The sequence below is a fragment of the Lygodium microphyllum genome, chromosome 15 (genome assembly GCF_053477565.2).
Source record: "Lygodium microphyllum isolate KBCC chromosome 15, Lygodium_microphyllum_v1.1.10, whole genome shotgun sequence".
Lineage (NCBI taxonomy): Eukaryota > Viridiplantae > Streptophyta > Polypodiopsida > Schizaeales > Lygodiaceae > Lygodium > Lygodium microphyllum.
This window is the reverse complement of record NC_141149.1, coordinates 32,270,497-32,290,002: the sequence shown is the minus strand read 5'-3', so window position 1 is coordinate 32,290,002 and position 19,506 is coordinate 32,270,497. Positions and strand designations below refer to the sequence as shown.

Below are 19,506 nucleotides of genomic sequence, written 5' to 3'. Positions count from 1 at the left end.
AGCCTGTCACCCGTGGAAGTGTAGTATGAGGCCCCTGATGTGTCTCTGAGTAGAACACTATATCTCTCCCTCTGAATGTCTCCTCAAAAGCTCCCACATCCAATTGGAGGGCTCCATTATAGTTCCAGACTGCCACTGCAAGGCTGGTCCCATAGGTCTCACGCTGTCATTTGTGGTGCCTCTCCATGACTACCACTCTTCCTCCTCTGTAGAAGGCGAGTTTGCCCTTCTCCTTGGCTGCCTTAATTTTTGGCATGCACTCCCTCATGTGGGCTAGTTGGGTTGGTGTGAGATCGTCACCCAAAAACACACTGGTCCCCTTCAATGTACAACGTTGAGCTAGGAAGTCTCTCCTAGCTTCCATGGTGGGGAAGCGGAGAATGAGTGCACGCTCTTTTGAGCTCTCCCTTTCTGTGCTTTTCTTGCCCACTCTCCAAGCGGAGACATGCATGTCTTTCTTAATATTCATTAACGTGTATAGCACCTTGGTGTCCTCATCGACTTTTTCATGCATCTTCAGCCCCGTCACCCGAACATGGAGTGCTTTCATTTTCCTTTTTTGTTGGGAGGGATGCTCTTGGAATTGCATACTCATCTTGGAAGTTGGGTGAGAGAGAGTGAGAGAGCCAAATTATGATAATACACATAAGGCTTAGGAGTTAAAAGATATTGTGTGGTCTAGTCTTCATAGGCCAAAAATAGCCTGTTTTTTTGTACAAATTGGTATGGATACGTACGGTACGGTACGGTACGAACTCGTCCGTACGTAGTACGAATGCAACTATGGATCTATCTTCTTTTGGCCGAACATCTTGGTATTCTTTTTTTGTGACTAGTCCGTACGTAGTACGAATGCAACTATGGATCTATCTTCTTTTGGCCAAACATCTTGGTATTCTTTTTTTGTGGTTTTGTTGGAGGACTTACCAAGCATCTATGACATATGTAGTCCTTCAACTTCTAAGGCTGCATCTTGGGCTGCTTTCAAAGTATTAGGCTTTGTCATATTGATTCTTGATAACTCATTATACGGTTGGCCCATGGATAAATTTTCTCATCTCCATATTGGAAGGAATTTCATAAAGAGAGGTAAATCTAAGAGAAATAGTTGCAAACCTATTGATATATATTTCAAAATTCTCCCCTTGGCTTTGCTTTGGCTCATCTCATTCTTGTTGTACATTGGCTTCAAAAGATGAAGGCAAATAAATGACAATTGTTGAGCAAAATGACTAGTGTAGGGACACTTTGTCTCTTCAAATGACACGTCCTATTCCTGATCCCACATATTACTTTGTTAGAGAAAGAACCTTGTAATCTAAAAATCTCTCAAATGGTTAAGAATTTGAGATAGCTATTGAAGATTAAATTGTTCCTTGCGAAATTCTGGAGCCTTTGACATAAATAGAATTTCCATTAGAATGATATTTATAAATAGTAGCCTCCTGAAGCTTAATTATATAGACTCACCGATTCGTGGTTTGTTTCTTTGATCATAAGCATCTTAGTTATGTGGTTTTTTTTATCAATATGATTACTTGACTAAATTTTTTATTCCTCTTGGGTATCTTGTTAATGATAACCCAAATATAATTATAGGGCATTCTGGCCATTGGCCATCTAAAACTAGCCTTCCTTCTTGGAAAGGGTGGTAATTCCTTGATCAAGCACTTAATTACAACAATCAACAAATAGACATAAATTGAAATGCGCAATTTACCTTATTAATCTTGGATAGTAGACACCTTGTTGGCCCCAAAATTGGTGCCCCTTTTAGTATTTCATTATTTTCAATTGCCAATGGATGTATTACAAGTCGAGATTACATGATCTCCTTGGCTAATCCAAAGCTCCTTGTTGATCCAACAATCAGCAAAGAGATTGGGTACTTTGCCCCTTGATTTTCACCAAAGACTTGCTCTGATTGGACCCCCAACTGGCCAAATGCTGCCCCAAATTTACAATGGATGGTTGGGCATCTAAAACCCCTTACAATTCAGACATTTCAAATGCTGATTTCAATATATGATGTCTTCTTCTAATGGGACAGGTCCTAAGGTGGCTGCTAAACCCTAATTTTTGCAAAAATTCAGGGTTTATAGCAAAAATGCCTCTATTGTCCACCAAATATGGTTGAATTCTTTTTAGAATTGTTGGGAATTGTTGCGATCTCATGAGAATGGGTTGGAGAAGGTGAGAGAAAGCCAAGATGAGAGAGAAATCTGATTTTCTTCGTGAGAAAACCCTAAAATCTGTTTGCTGCTTACTCCAACCTGCATTTAATGTAGTCACCTATTGTGAGGCATCTGCAAAATGCTGTCACTTGATCAGCACTACTGTTGCTAGCCCTTGGAAGGTGTCTCCCTGCTGTCCCCTACATGCTGAGGCCCCCAGATGGCTGTTTTCTTTGCAGTAAATTATTGTTCTTTGATTAGAAAATGGACTAATAGCTCCCTCCCTCTCTCTTTCCCAGGCTGTAAATTGAATGAATGGCTGAGAGCTAGTCCCTAAAAAACGTTTTCTCAGTTTGCATGGGTATTTTTGCCAAGTGGCAGCCTTCTAAACCCATTTTTTAGCATTATCCAGTCGCTTAATTAATTTTCAGAATTAAATAATCCTAAAAATGAATTTTGGCCTTTCTAACCTTGCCTAAAATTAAATGTGCCCATCCATAATTAAATTGGCTTGGCTATTAGTAACCTGGAGTGGTCCCCAAACTTGTTGATCCTTAGACTAGCATTAAATAATTAATTAATGCTAGTTTCTAGTGTCGCCATTGACACTTATTGGCTAAACATTTTGTGGAGGTATCATAATAACAATGGCTTGAAGTGTGATACCATTTTCAAGCAAAAATGTCTCAAAAGCACAAGATATGTATTCCCTCCCCCCCCTTCCCCACCCCCTCTATCTGTGCGAAGTGTTTGCACCTTCAAGTGTGTTTCAGCCTCAAGCTTTGCAAGAAGATGTTTAAAATGCATAAACACATCAGATTTTACTTTTAGCCCATACATCCATGTATACCTTGAGTAGCCATCAAAAGTAACAAAATAAAGATGACCCCCAAGAACACATGTTCTTATGGGAACACAAACATTAGAGTGTATTAGTTGTATTTTCCAGAAAACACACACGGCACCATCCTTTTTGAAAGTAAACCCATACATTTCGCCCAAAATACATCCTTCACATATATGGGGAGGTGGGATCTCCACAAGAGGCAATGCATCTACCATCTGACACCATTGAAGCATCATTAGACTGCCAAAAATCATATGTCCATAGCGAGCATGCCAAAGCTTGCATTATGCATTGTGAGCAAGAGAGTACTAACTGCCAGAGCATCATGAGACCGTTTGTCACACATATCCGACAAAAACAGACCCTTATACAGGATGTTGGATAACCTGAGGACATAATCCATCTCTCTGTCTCTGATAATGCATTCGTCATCTTCAAAGATGACTTGAAAGCCATGCTTATTAAAATACACCAAGCACAAACAAAACATCCAAAAGCATGAAATCTGAATCATTAGCAGCAGTAATTATGATTGAATCAATGCCACATACATCATAACTGCTGCTGTTCGCACATGTAACACGCTTTCTTGCAGGGGCTAAATGTGTTGGGGTAAAAGGCCCTTGGGCCTGCACGTGTACAGTGACCGCACATATTCTTTATTCATATATATATATATGAAAGTGCGATAAGGCTGTCATAACATTGTTGACAGCACCTACATTGTGTGTGCTCTTCTCTCCCACGTCTCCTCCATCCCTTTCAACTGGTATCAGAGCCACTCCTTCGCGAGCTCTTCCCGGCATCTACACGAGGTATGAGGTCTTCTCCCTCAGTCATTTTCAGGTAGCATCACGTTAAAAAACAGGTGCAGTTTTAGGAGGGGCCACGCTGGTCAAGTTTGTGTTGAGGGGAGGGCTAAGGTGGTTAGCTACCATGGGAGCCACAAGAGGACTCAAGAGGGCCTACACAAGACCTTAATGAAGTGCCCAAGGTGCAAAATAATAAAAAACGACTGTGGGTTGTCTGAGGATATGGGGCAGCCTGCGTGCTGATCCCAGGCCTGGGGGTACTCCACATGGACTGAGGGAGTAGTGGGGTGGGGTCACAAGAGACCCAAAGAAGCCAATAAAGGGTCTTCTCCACCTACGACGATCTCCACATGTTGGCATGAGCATCTACCTTGCGTTTTGCATAGAGGAGGCCCCTACAGTTTGCGTTTTCCATCATCAAGCATCGCCTCCACAGTTGGTGACCTTTCCCCCACAGGCGTCAACATTCTATAGTTTGTGTTTTCAGCATTTTGGGCTCTCACATTTGCATTTTGCTACCTAGGCCATCTCCCTAGCATTAGAGGACTGCGGTACATTCCCTTGACAGGCTGGTGATCATCTTCTTCATCCTTGATGGCATCAGAGGATTGGAATTCATGCTTCCTCAACAACTATCCTTCATCTGTTGAGAATAGCAAATGATGCTTGGCCATAAAGGCCAGATGTATGAGAAGAGACATTGAAGACATAAGTATTCTTAGAAGCCTCAATTATCCTCAAAGGCATATAAGAAACCATCAATATCAAGGTTCTAACCAATTTACACAAGATATATCTTGACTACTACTATAAGAGCCATTGACTTCCTTAAAAGGATGTGCAAATCATCTACTAGGCCACCTAGTTAGATATTGAATATGATGATGAATCATGCAATCACTATAGACCTTTACACATTTTATATGACTAGGATTGTAATTGTTGTATCCTAGCATAGGTGATAATAACATTGCTTATAAAGGAAAAATGTTTTAATATGCACAAGGACCAAGCAAATTAGCATCAATGTTACAACTGCCATAACCAATATAAAGGCATGTACTTGTTGACACTCATTTCAATGAAAAAAGTACTATCATTGTGTCACTCAAGATTGTGTTTATGAGTCCAAGTTAATCTATCTTGGAACCTAATTCACTTGAGTTATAATTCTCTATCTCAATTATGTTTTATGTTTATAACCTCCGTCTGCCATAGCTAGCATAGCTCTAGATCCGTGTTTGTTGACATGGTATCAGAGCCATGGTGAGCTATGACTAGCTTCATTAGAGTAGAATCCTTCTTTAGCCTTGTTTGATTATGAATGGATAGTAGGAGTTGAATTTATCTTAAGGCCCTTTGCCATATCCATACCTTAGGCTTATTCTTCATCTCATACCTTTCTCATCCTTCTCTTCACTTAATATCCACCTTAGGCCTATTTTTTCTCAAGCTATCATGTGAAAGAAGAGAGAAAGAGGGTGGAGAAGTAGGTTCATCTCTCTCTCTCTCTCTCTCTCTCTCTCTCTCTCTCTCGCAAGGAAGTGGAAGGGCTCAAGGGTAACTTAGCTTGGCTGAAGGATTTGCATCTGTTACCTTAAGGTAGACGGTTTCCCGTAGGCAGAGCTATACTTTGAGGAAGTCTCCAGCCATGAATTACCAGTAGGGAGAAATGGAGGAATTGCAGCACCAACTTCAAAGAAGGCTAGAGGCGGCTGTCAAGGATGCGTTTGTTGAGATCCAGGACCATGCTATTCTCAGAAAAGCAAACTCAACGTCTTGCTGAACTACGGGGCATAAAAACCAGAGGACTAGTCCAACGCTTTACAAAAGCTCCAGCCAGCACAAGGGACTTTTATCCCCGATAGAGCAAAGTATTCAAAACACACGATGAACTCTAACGCTTTGTCAAAGCTGCAGTCAACACAAAAGGCTGTCTTCCTAGATGGAGCAAAGCATCATAGAGGCAAGATGGACATCACGAGTACCTCACAGGCAGATGCGATTCAAGAGCTAGGTCAACGGTGCTGAGTTTTGGCTATCGGCTTCTCTACATCTGTTCTAGATCCTCTGGTGATTGCCGCACAGCGCAAACTTCTCCTACAGCGGCTGCCTGTTGTGCTAACTGATGACTGAGAATGATCATCCAAACGGAGCTTGCGGAGCAAATGAGAGGGGACAGAAGCTTTGCATTGAGCTCCATGAGAATGGTTGATGTGATGATCGGGCAGAATCGGTTGTGAAGATACGAGGGCACAGGAAAGGAATGTACCCATTTTGTATCCATCTCAAACTCATTAAGAAGACTAGAGCACAAGAAAAAGTATCAATCATCAATAAAAAGAATGAAGAACAAGAGCATGAAGAAAAAGACGTCCAAGAAGACCAACTAAGAATGCCAAAAGATCGAAGATTGGAGCAAAAGACCACGAAGAAGACCACCACCAAAAAGAAGATGTCGAAATTGTTTCCGTTGTTGCTGTTGACAAAGAATTTTCCTTAGTGGATGTGATTTCCCAAAGTGGATTTAAAACCCTTACCAAGAATGTAAAGATTCAAGCCTTAACTTGACTAGGCTGCCAAAGAGCTAGTCTCTCGGGCCATGTCATCATGTATGGGAGGCAAAAGCCAGCAAGGGTAGAGACTCATCATTTGAGGGGGGTTGTTGAGAATAGCAAATGATGCTTGGCCATAAAAGCCATATGTATGCCCATAGAGGCTGAATCTATGCCTTGAAGAGGCTAGGAGATATGACAAAGATGTATGCTCTAGAAGCTCTAGGAAGAGATGTCCAAAATCCCATATGCACAGTGAGTAGAATGGTACTATCCAAAAGCTATAAAGGCACGCACTTGTTGACACTCATTTCAATGAAAAAAGTACTATCATTCTGTGTCACTCAAGATTGTGTTTATGAGTCGAAGTTAATCTATCTTGGAACCTAATTCACTTGAGTTATAATTCTCTATCTCAATCATGTTTTATGTTTATAACCTCCGTCCGCCATAGCTAGCAGAGCTCTAGATCCGTGTTTGTTAACATCATCTTCCAAATGCAGCAGTAAGACTTTGGTAGCTTTATTGTTGGATTTAAAGAGCAATATGATCAGTTGGTTTCTGGAAGGCACTCTAGTGCACGTTATATAAGTTTTCCAGCATCATAGATTAGACATGTCTTCTTTCTGGATGTGTCTACATGTGGTCAGGATTTAATCCTCGCTCGGTTTGTCAAGAGTGCATTCTGCGGAATTCATGTGGTGATGTGTCCAAAAAGTGTCATCCCCTGCTATATGCTGTTGTGTATTAACAGTTGAGCTCAATCATGTTGTGACAAACACCGTAGATACAAAAGACTCAAGAGCAATGTAATCATGTGCCGTGAATGAGGCAGGTTGCAATGCTGCTTCTTCAGAAAAAGTGATGCTATGGCAAACTTAACTGCCTCATGGCCCTCAAAGATGACACATTGTAGATAATTTCCACTTTCTGAGTGGTGGAAAGACTTTGGTACCTCTTATTGCCAGATTTGAAGAGGCTCATGATCAGGTGGTTTCCGGAGGGCACTTTGGTGTTGGGATAAGGCGTTTTACTGGGTGAGGGTTAGGGTTATCCTTTCTCATGTCCAAGGTTACCTGGTTCCCTAAACAGGATGCTTGGTGCCTACCCCGCCAGCTAAATGCTGGTCTTCCTAGAGTTATCAACCGAAGGAACTGGAAATAAGCAGACTTGTCCAACAAAACCAGGGATGAAAGGGTTTGGCCTTGTGATAGTGTCTGCACAACTTCTTGTGCATACTCGACTCACAAAACAAAAAAGAGGGCACTCTGGTGCAGATTATGTATGTTTGCCAGCACCTTATATTAGTAACATCTCTTCTCATTATTCATCTACATTTGGCCAGGTTTTGATTCCCACTGAATTTGTTAAACCTGCAGTCTGGACCCTTGCTCCTATGTATTCCTGACAAGAGGAGAGGTTAGATTAGTAACAGCCATCAAAGCTTCAGTAACTTATTTTTCTACCAGGAGAATAGCCAACAGCAATACTTCAATCCTGTCTGATTACCCTAATATATCCTGTTAGTCTTCCCCTTTCTTTGTGGGATGGAAAAGTCCTTCAAGTTAATGCTGGAGCCACAAATCATTTTAAAAATATGGCTTGAAAGGAAATATGTAATATTTGTCAAAATCAGGAAACACCGTATTCAATTATGTGGAAGAATAAGGTAGTCCCTTTAGTGTTTCTTGTCTCATCAATAGTCAAAGGCAAATACGTGAATTGCCAGAAAAATATGTTAATGCAAAAAATTCTGCCAATATTTGGTTGTAAGCAGGAGAATATGCGAGATTAACTCGTGCATGGGAAGCTGGAGACAAGTTGGAGCTCTCTTTCCCAGTTGTGATCAGAGCAGAAAAAGTGAAAGGTACAAGGCCATAAAAGGCTTAAGACTTTCAATTAAATTTTACTCCTAGACATTTATGTCTGCTTTGTTTGTGCAGATGATAGAGAGGAGTACGGTTCTTTGTATGCATTCTTCTTTGGGCCTTACCTTCTTGCCGGATTAAGTAATGGTGATTGGGATATCACAGGAGTTCAAATTCAGAATTTATTTGAATGGATTAAACCAGTATCTGACTCACAGAAGGAAGAGGTGTACAGTTTTGCCCAACAGGATCCATCAACCATGATGATACGTCATCTTGCATACATGGGAAGATCTCTCAGAATGCATCTCCCTGCATTAGAAGGCACGAATGAAGCTGTTTACTCAACTTTCAGGCTAGCAGATCCTGTCATTGAAAACCTTGCCACTGACTCTTGTTTGAATGCTCTACTTTTGAAGATGAGAGCTTTTTCTACAGAGCTGAAACTCTGGAATGACCAGACAATGGCTTGGAAACATCTTGTAGGTAAGTTTGTTGCTATTGAACCTTTTGGTCTTCCAGGTAGTTTTCTTACACATGAGGTTGATGAAAGTATCAACCTAGCTAGTGGAGCCATCCTTAGACACACTATGCAAGGCAGAAGGCATCATTCTAGGCAGCCATCTGCAATAGATGCCGTGTTTCGTATAGTTTCCAGTCTCTCGATGGAGAAAAATTTTGTGTCCTTTGAAGCAGCGAGCCAGCCTGGTTGCTTTCTATCTACAGGCATTGACTATTCGAACGTAGTTCATCTGAGCTGCAACAATTTGGACGATCCAAATCAGAGAAAAGCAAGCAGTTTCTTGGTAACCAGACCAGCAGCTACATACCACCCCATGAGTTTTTTGGCTAAAGGAGACAACAGAGGCTTCCTACTCTCACCTCTTTTGAGCTACAGAGATGAGAACTACACAGTCTTCTTCAACGTCACCCTCTGAGGGAACAATTGGCATGTCAATTTCTATATTTTTGTCTAGAGTAGCTTGGCGTTATTGGTTTATGAGGATATGTACCTTACATGTAGGAGTGAAGTATTCCATATGCAGATTTTGTACTATGCTACCAACAGGGTAAGCCATGAAATGTTCTCTTAACACAGAGCTTGGCAGAGTTGGAGCTCTTGTATATTATCCTAGTGATTACACGAAGTGGCAAAGTTTTAATCTATAGAAGAAACATTATATGATAAGCCATAAAATGCCTGCCCTAGTTTATACCATTTGGTCATCAATGTCAAGCGTGACAATAGAGCTACATGCATGCTTATTGTATACATTCAATAACGTCAGCTGGAGTGTTATTTTTCAAGTGCATACAGAACAAGCAACAGCCAAAGATTGGATATGAGTTGTGCACCACATAACATGAGGAAAATACGAGTACAACATTGTCGTGTGAACAAGATCTACATCCTTTCAAATATACAAGAAAAGGTTTAATGTAAGGATAACAAAAAAAAAAAAAGGGAAAAGTAGGAATAAACATTTAGTGAAAGAGGACCTGCATGTGAAGACAAAATATGACCTCTACATTTACATGTACGAGTAATGATGACATCCACTCTTATGTATTTAGTAAAATATATGGTTGAAAGAGTCCAGTGCCACCTAAGCACGACCTTGTTGGAGGTACCCTGTAGTGAAGGCAAACCATTGGACAAGATTCCAATTGAGAAGCTTGTTAACACTACTTGTGCACCACATCTGGCATGCATATCCAACAAACAAGTGCTACTTTGTAAATCCTTTCTCAGCAACCCTTTTCTGACAAATCAACATGTGTCTCTACCCATGTCAAGTGCTTATAATGCTACCACACGATAATGCGAACGAAGCTAATTACATCTAGAAAGACACCCCTCACATTGTGTTTGCTCCTAACACTAAAGCATCGATCCTAGATCATTGTGGTCCGCAAAACACTCTGGAACTAAGCTTGTCAAATCACTACTTGTGCTCTTCCAAAGTGACGAGTTTGGCATACAAATGCTATGCATTGCCTATGAGACTCTTCTTCTTCTCTAACAACCTCAGCATGTCCTCGCCTTTGTCAATCACTCCTATACTACCACATGATATGCTCTCAAAATGGAACAAAGGTGGATGCATCTATGAAGTGATACTAGAGTTTGCACGGAGGAAACATAGAATGTATGAACACAACTTAAACACAATGACTTAGATAAGAATGCAATGATGTGACGCTAGGTTTTGTATGGAGAAAACATAGAATGTATGAACACAACTAAAACACAATGACTTAGATAAGAATGCAATAAATGCAAAAATACAAAACACACACAGAAGAAAGAAGAAAGAGAACTCTAAAGTGAATGAATGGAATGTTGTAAATGAATGAGAGAATATATAGGATGTTCAAAAGCAAAGCAATGGGAGTAGTCGAAGAGTGGCACCCCTTGGAGGCGAATCTCGAGGTTTATAACTATCAGTTGAAGTTGAGATGATGTTGAAAGTGGAAGGACAATAGGGTAAAAACCAGTAAACAACAATCTAGAGGGCTGAAACTAGTAAACATAGCAATGCAACCACATGGAGATGGAGACGTGACCATTGGTAGTTGTAGGAGGTTGGGTGATCATTATAGATGGTAATGTTGATAATGATGTGGCTTGTGCTGCAATAAACACAAGCTGTAGAAACCTTTGGAAGTGGGTGAGTAGCAAGATGGCCTACCTAATCTAGAAACACAACTATCTTTGAGTTATAGAATGGTCACTACCAAGCCAAAAGTAGAAGGCAGAAGCAATGGACAGGGTGCCAAGGGTTGTAGATGACATAGTAGTAGTCACTAGGATTGGATAACTAATGAATAGTGTGATGGCTAGAAGCTTGTAAAATAAGGATAAATTGAGTGGTTGTGCAACCTCTTATTTATAGATGTGGATTCTCTCGAAATTAGGATTTTGGCCTATGGGACTTAGAAACTTTGGTAATCTTTGAGTTTTAGGGTTATTTTAATAAGCTAATGAAGATTTAATGTATAATGTATCTTTTTTAGCTTAACATCGTCTCTCATGTCCAAAACTTGAATTAGAAAGGAAATGCAAGTGTAGCTCAGCCCATAATGTTTCGAAGCATCACATCCCAAAGAAGCCATGGTATCGGCCAAGGGGTGTATGTCCACTACCCAAGGACCTACCAAGGCTACCAAGATTATGGTTATCTTATCTTTGGAGCCCAAAGAGTGGCCCTAGAAAGACAAAGGATACTCATCAGTTGCCTAATTAGTGGCCTATCAAGACTTGCAAAGGTGATGAAACAACTTTGAACTTTTTTTTTGAGATAATAATAAATTAAAAAATGGTTAGATCTAACATGAAAAAATAGCAAGAAACCCAACCACCCATCAAGGGTATGGGTGACAAAGTAAAGAGGTGAAGAAGTATAAAGATGTGGTTGGAAGACAACCGCTAGTGGAAACAATTGCGGGTCTTCTCAGGTGTGCTATGCACATTGAGATGCATATATTAAATGCTACATAATGAGAATGCACATGCAATAAGATGCCCCTTGGATGGTATATTTGTATAGAGATTCTTCACATGCCCAAGCATCCTTTTACAAAGATGATAATGATCATGTAATGCAAAGGTAGGTATCAACAGGGAGGGGAGGTTGATATCAAAGACAAGTATTGAAACCTATAGAATACCAAGAAAGGGTAGGAGCCTGCTCCCAACTGTAGATATCAATGCCAAAGGAGGAACAATAACCTAATATCGGTCTTTGAGTGGTGTTGAGAACCATAAAGAAGGATACAAATGAAGCATCCCAATTGAAGCACCTAGGGAGAAGCTATCATTGTAATGGTATCAAGAGATATCTCAAGTTCCACCTCAGGGGGGTAAGCCTCCATACTAGTAGAAGAGCCTACAAGGAAGATGAAACCACAAAGGAACAATAAGCAACCCATGTCTCCGGCAAAAAGACCAATGCAAACATGTATATTAGTCTTAAATTGAAATACAAAACCTTGCAAAAGAGATAATAATCTACAAAATAGAGCTTCATATTAGATAGTTCAAAGCAAAACAAAATAAAAGTAAAGTAAAAAGAGAAGAATAATAGAGAAAGGTGGGAATGGGTGAATGTGTGGATGTAGCAAAAGACAAAAGAAGAAAAGCCTAAATCTTAAGTAGCCCAAGGACAAAGCTTAAGTAGCCTATGGACCCAACTCATTAGCTTAAGTAACTAAGAGTGCTAAGTAATGCTAGATTAGCCTAGAGTACTCTAAGGCTACTAGCCTAAGTGTGTGGTCACCATTCAACATGGCTATCAATAGGTCTTTGCCAAAGAAACTCAAGTCAAGATGGGGAAATGGTCCTATCAAAAAGTGCATGTGGTAAGAAATCTAATGGGGTGGGATCAGTGGACCGCTCATCCAAGCCTTTAGGAGAACTAAAAGGCAAGGAAGGAGGGGATTGTCCATATGCTACATGTCCATCTGCATATGTACCAAGAGCAGGTGGTACAATAGCTAGAGGTGTAGCCCCACTTGATTGTCCAAGGGGGGTACCGCTCATGGATGCATTCATAGCTTGCCACTCTTAGCTAGAAGACCTTAGGCCTAAGTGCAACACTCCTCGTCTACATGGGTCAAACGCTCACAGTGGGTGTAAAACGTATTCTTTTCATGAAGTTGCTACCATATGGGTTTAGTTTCTTTGGTTTTGTCTTTGAGTTTCCTTCTCGATTTGAGATTTTTTGCCACCTTTGGTGTGCCCCTTTGTAGAAGTAGGTACTAGAGCCCCTCCGAATAGGAAAATACGAAAGATGACTTCTTGTAGACTTAGTCATGCAATCTCGTATAACACAACAACTGGTGTTCCAACTGATAGAGGGTTGGCAATGGGGGCAAATAAATGATGTGATGGATAGAGTGGATGTATTTAGAATGTAGCTGTTTAAGAAAAATGTAACATGATCGTCATTTGACTTTGGTAAACCAATATGGGCAAATTTGATGAGTAATCACTCAACAAACTTAGGATTTCAAATCATTCCCTTCCTTAATAGAAATCTTTTGCACATTATAATTGAGATTGATACATTGGGTTTGATCTCTCATTGCATAGCGATCAAGGAGATGACTTCAATGATCAAATGCTAGGGGAAAGTGAGGAAACTGAGAGTGGAACTCAATAAGTACACCTTATTTAATTTGACATTTGTTGTAGCATTGCTAGCTCTCCATTGGTAGCGTACACTCTAAATCAATTGTGAGGTTCTAAAGACCCAAAGACTCAAGCACTCATTGCATGAGGTTAGACCAAGTGGTGAAGTTTGAGGATTGAATGAGTCTTATCTGTAAAACACATTCTTGCTATAGCAACAAGAGTAGTAGAACTAAGGGAGGAATAGTAGGGGTGGGGTGGGTAGGGTGGGCTAGTGGAGAATACTTGGGAATGAATACCAAAGTGCCCACCATGCATGCACGATGTGTGCACAATGGATTCAAAAATGGGCATGGGATGAGTATCCCAAGGACAGGGGTAGGGACTTTGTTGGTAGAAGATGGAAATCTTGATGTGGGAGTGATCCATGGAGTGTGTGACAACACATTATAAGCAGAGGATGGATATCCCTTTGTTCGAGACACCAATGGAATGGGTGATGCATGTCCAAGGGAAGTGAGGGGGATACCCAACACAAATGGCTCATGATAAACAAATGCACTCACTTGGGGGTGTGCATAAGGGACAATGTTAATGGGTTGTATCCCCCCTAATGATGTACTAGGGTGCAGAGTGGAAATCACCTATGAGTAACTAACATGTGGTGTGGAAAAAGAAAAAGTGCTAGGAATGAAAAAAAATTATTTGAATCCTAGTATACTTGATGTAGTTGTGAAATTTAATCCTAAACTATTGGAAGTAAATGCAATAGAATCAATAGATGAGGGCAAGATGGAAGAGGAATTGTGAACCAGAAATGCCAACTCCACGCTCAAAAGAAACAAAGGATAGAGTGCTACGTATACCGGTAGATGTATGTTTGCATCTAGAGCCTCCTCCATTGAAGCTAACATAATCAAACCTTTCATGATCCAAATGAAATATGAAAGGTTTTTGTTTCATATGACTCAAAGGGGTTATACCTAACATCGAGCCTAGATGTGATGAAGAAGATGGGTCATTAGACGTCCCAAATGTAGCATGTTGTCCCTAAGTGGAGAGGTGGTCAGCCTCACCAAAAACTTATCATGATTGGCTTATAAGAGTATTGAGGAATATTTCATGTGCATTCACGGAACTCCTCTTTCATGATCCCTACATTTGGCCTAGAAGAAGAAAGAGATGATGGATTGTCTTCCTCAATGAGGCCTCAATGATGCCATAATGTTTCCTAAACACCTCTAGAGATGGAGAAGCTTGAAAAGACATTATGGGATCCCAAGAGGAAGACATCTAGGTCATTTTGGACTGGTTGCATGTCGTTTGTGTATCTCACACAAACTAACCTCTCCACAATAACTACAAGATACTCTTTAGAAGAGCACTGATGTTAATACCATGTGAAGTGATGCTAGGATTTGGACTAAGAAAACACAAAATGTACAAACATGACTTAACACAACAACTCAACAAGAATGCAATAGACACAAAAATACAAAATGCAAAACAAAGAAGAAGAACTTTGGAGCGAATGAATGAGCGAGTAATCACCTATATTCAACCAACCAACCTATTTTAAATATTAAATTTCAAACTAGATGCTCATAAAAAACTTTTTGTGCTTTGGCAAGTGCAGCACATTGGCATACATATTGGTTAAGAGATTGCCTATGTAAATGTGCAAATTAAGAAAGCCTCTTTGAGGACATTAGTGTGTTTTCTATTTCCTTTAATTATGTTCATACACATGGCTCAAGCTTGTAGTAATCAACAAGAGTTGTATTATATTGAAATTTGTGATGGTTTAAATTGCTAATAATTGTGAAGGGTAGTCATGTAACCACAAGGATGCCTTGCTAATTCCGTGTTATTGGAGTTTAGACAACTTGATGTCTCAAGGCAAGCTTAGATGTGCAAGTATTCTAAACCTCTTTCTTAAAAGTGGTGGTCACCGACCCCTAGTTTCTCCTCCTTGCCTCCTCGTTTGGACTCTTAGAGATGGTTCATAGTGCTATTGTTCCAAGATATCATCCCTCCCATCCCATGGAGCTACTAATGTAAGCTAATGATGGCCGTGATTTCGTACACTAGTGAACTATCCCTTCTCTCATCCCAAATGGGCAAGTATGCATGTTTCAGCCTTGACAACACATTGCAAAAATTTTTGAAGTCCTTGTTTGCTAGCTCTTTAGCGCCAACTACTTATCTTGGAGTCACTTCACTAGCCATCCCCAAGTACCCCCTTTGTACATACATGAGAAACTTTCTTTTTCCAACTCATGCTCTTTCCCACATCCTTTGTCCTGAGATAAGCTATGTAGAAATCAAACATGGACTTTTTAGTAGCTCAACTCACAACATTTGGGAGGTTCTTCCAATTGATACACATTTGCTTGTGTGTGCACATTTTGTATGTGTGTGTGTAGAGAGAGAGAGAGAGAGAGAGAGAGAGAGAGAGAGAGAGAGAGAGAGAGAGAGAGAGAGAGAGAGAGAGAGAGAGAGAGAGAGAGAGAGATGAAATAAAATGCTTTATTAACATTTGCAAGAGGCCAAAATGACCTATGAGACCATGAGTCACAATCATATGTATGGTGATATAATTGTCTAAATAGAAGAGTAAATGAATAGTGGAAGAAAGCTAAAAGCTATAAGTAAAAAAGCTACTTGTGGGTAGGAGACTTCGACACCTACATGAAAATAGGACCGCAAACTTGTTTGTAGACAACCTGTAAACTTTTGATCTCAAATGCACATATTGAGATATATATATATATACTCTAAAAAGCCAGAATGGCCTATGAGACCATAACCAATACAACTAGTATCACCATCTCTCATCAGAGAAGAAGAGATAGAGATAAAGATAGATTTATGTATAGGTCTACATGGAAGATTGGGATGAGAAGTATGGAAAACTGAAAAAGTTGAAAAAAAAACTAGATTTAAAATATTAAAAGATTAAAAGAGTGTAGAGTATCTCCCCCTTAATCTATGGAATCCACTAAGACTCTACAAGCTACCTCCGATCGAGTTAGCGTGCCAATCTGCAGTTGTAATTAGCAATTGTGATGGGAAAGTGACACATATGGACATGTCTATGTCGTCGCATAGGTACTTTAGGGCATCGTGCTCTGCTTAGTGTTGTACCTTTGTCAAGTGTGTAATTAACAGGTTCCCTTGCACCGCTATTGATTGCCAAGTTATAGATGAGGTATGGACTAGCAAACCTCCATCATATGCTCATTTGCACGTCTTTGGTTGTGAGGTATTCTACCATGTTCCCAAGGACAAGCACAATAAGCTAGATCCTAAGTCCGTGAAATGCATCTTTCTTGGTTTATCGAGATGCATGTGAGATGGGCTATTTGCCTATGGAATCTGCAAGCTTGTAGAGTTATTCGTAGCCATGATGTTGTTTTCCATGAGGAAAAGATGCATAGGCAGCCTGAGCAGCTAGTTGAGGTATACATGGTGATCTTTCAAGAGGAGCCTCATGCTCCCGTCCAGCCAACTAGACAGCTTTCTCCAGCAGCGCAGAGCTTATGCTCCACTGGCATGAGATCTGCTTGCTGTGCAAGCTCAACCTATTTTGAGATGCTCTATAGAGCTAGACATCATCCTGTGAGCGCTTTATGCCCTCCATGGATTATGTTATCGTGACATATGCATGCGAGCCTATCTCTTATGATGAGGCCATGCACATAGATGATGGTCATTCTCATGGGACAAGGCTATGTAGTTGGAGTTTGGCTTATAGACTAACCATACGTGGGATTTGATTCCTTTGCCTAGTGACAAGAAGGCATTATCATGTAAGTGGGTTTACAAGTTGAAAAGTATCCCCCTAGATACCCCAATTCCACTTATAAGGCTAGATCGTTGGTAGCTAAGGGTTTCAAGGAGGAACATGGTGTTGACTTCGATGATGAAGTCTTTTCTCCTGTGATCAAAATGGCAACCTATGCTTGGTGCTAGCATTGGTTGCTCAGATCATATGGATGTAAAGACAACTTTTCTACGTGGAAACTTGCATTGTGACATTTATATGCAGTAGCCTAAGGGCTTTGAGGAAAAAGGCAAGGAACACCTAGTGTGCAAGTTGAGAAGGAGCCTTTACGGCGCGCGTGAAGCAGGGTATCTAGGGAACGGTACCACAAGTCTGATGCCTTTTATGGACTCGCGGGATGGATCTGTGTGTTTACATACGAAGAAGGCTTGCGATGGTGGCCTTGATGATTTTGGTATTCTGTGTGGATGATATGCTTTTCGCGGGGAGAGCTTTGAGATGAAGGGCATGAACAGGACTGGCATGTTCTTGGGATGCGCATTGCCACACGCGATCGCCCCAAGGGGCTCCTTTATATGTCCACAGAAAAGAGTGTGTCTGGAGAGTCCTTGAGCGGTTTCATACGTAGGATGGTAAGCCTATTGTTGGTTGCCCTGTGCTTTCTCATGTGAAGATCGTCTTGACACAGCATTTGTAGTTGGAGCTGTGGCACGGTATATGGCTACACCGACGGATGGTATAGGGACGTCATAAAGCTTGGGTAACATGGAGGCATGAGCGTGGATGCTCATTAACCATGGCCCTCCTATTCTTTTATAGACCAGAATTAGAGCGAGGGGTGTTCAGGGGTTAACACAAGATTGCGCTGGCAAAGCTTCGGTAGCACGGAGGCATGAGCACGGATACTCACAGCCATGGCCCTCCCGTTCTTTTATAGGCCAAAATTAGAGTGAGGGTGGTTCGGGCCAGGTCCCTTGTATTTCGGGGTTAGGGTTTGCACTCCTCCCGACATTGTTTGAACCATACGATTGGGGGGGTTGGATGTTTCAACTCATTCTCGCGCATGTATGCATTGAAGTAAGTGAGCCCTTTTGTTAGGATCCGACACTTTGAAGAGAGCTTGTCTCGCTGTCAGCCATTCTACTATTGAAGCAAAGCAAAGGCCTCTTAGCATGGCGTGGAATCTGCTTGTTAATCATCATCAAAGCCTAAAGAGACTCTGAAGAAGTCCCGGACGAGAGTGTCTGTCTACTCTTTTTAAAATTTATTTTGGCACCCAACCCAAATGATAGAGCCTTATTAGTTAGAGTGGATCTTGGAGCCTCCTTGGATTTCTGTCCTGAGCGCTCCGCTCTGTTCTTCCTAGACTTAGTTAGTTGGTGGTAGGTAGGCAGTATTCAAGATAAGATCGTTTCGTTTCAGCGGATGCTGTCGATCAAATACCTCTCCAGACTGGTGAGAGAGAGAGAGAGAGAGAGAGAGAGAGAGCGATTACATCGGAACAAACAACAGCGGTAAATTCACTTAATTTATTTCTACAAAAAGAATTACCGCTCTCCCGCGTGCGTGAGCGCGCGCGCCTGCGCGGCACAGGACCCCAGACTGGTGAGAGAGAGAGAGAGAGAGAGAGAGAGAGAGAGCGATTACATCGGAACAAACAACAGCGGTAAATTCACTTAATTTATTTCTACAAAAAGAATTACCGCTCTCCCGCGTGCGTGAGCGCGCGCGCCTGCGCGGCACAGGACCTGCATGATGCGACACCGCTTCTTCCACGGCCTTCTTGTTTGTTGTGAAGGATGCAGATATCGATGTAAACGGACTTGGAAATCGGTAAGACGCAAGACGCGTCCACCGATGTCTCCCATCGTCCTCGTGGTAGAGGACAGAGCCCATCAAAACAGTTCCTTTCCATTGCCGGGATTTGAACCCGGGTCGCCTGGGTGAAAGCCAGGTATCCTAACCGGACTAGACGACAATGGAGGCGTTGTGTGTTCTCCCACAATTTTTATCAAACAGCACAGCTATTGTTGAGCCTGTTTTCCATTCTCAAACAAGTAGCTAATCATCACGATTCCAGCAGAGTCAGTGGCCAAAGAAACATCGCGTGAAACTTTTGTTGTCACAACAAGTTTAGTAGGGTCACTTCCAACACATTTTGTAATTCGGTTTGGGCTATGCTCCAATATCAAGCCTCCTCACACTAGAGTTAACTATGCATCACTACCAATACGATCTATCTCCCAAGAAGTTTCCATGCCACATATGATACTAGACAATTTATGCGTAGCAAAAATTAAGAACATCGTCCCTATGATTAACATGCACG

At 41.2% G+C, this 19,506-nt stretch overlaps 1 protein-coding gene and 1 non-coding gene across 2 annotated transcripts in view; one reads left to right on the top strand and one right to left on the bottom strand.

Annotated features, from left to right (window-relative positions):
* LOC148024400 (uncharacterized) overlaps nt 1-9,844 on the top strand; it is a 59,819-nt gene extending 49,975 nt beyond the window's left edge. Inside the window, exons 11-12 of the mRNA XM_087694049.1 lie at nt 8,166-8,255; nt 8,332-9,844. Coding sequence (XP_087550175.1) covers nt 8,166-8,255; nt 8,332-9,194 — 953 coding nt within the window. The 3' untranslated portion in view covers nt 9,195-9,844. The remainder of the gene's footprint in view (nt 1-8,165; nt 8,256-8,331) is intronic.
* A 9,242-nt stretch (nt 9,845-19,086) lies between these two features.
* On the bottom strand, nt 19,087-19,160 carry TRNAE-UUC (transfer RNA glutamic acid (anticodon UUC)). Its single transcript has one exon. It is a non-coding gene; the product is annotated as a tRNA-Glu (tRNA).
* Between the last annotated feature and the right edge of the window lie 346 nt (nt 19,161-19,506).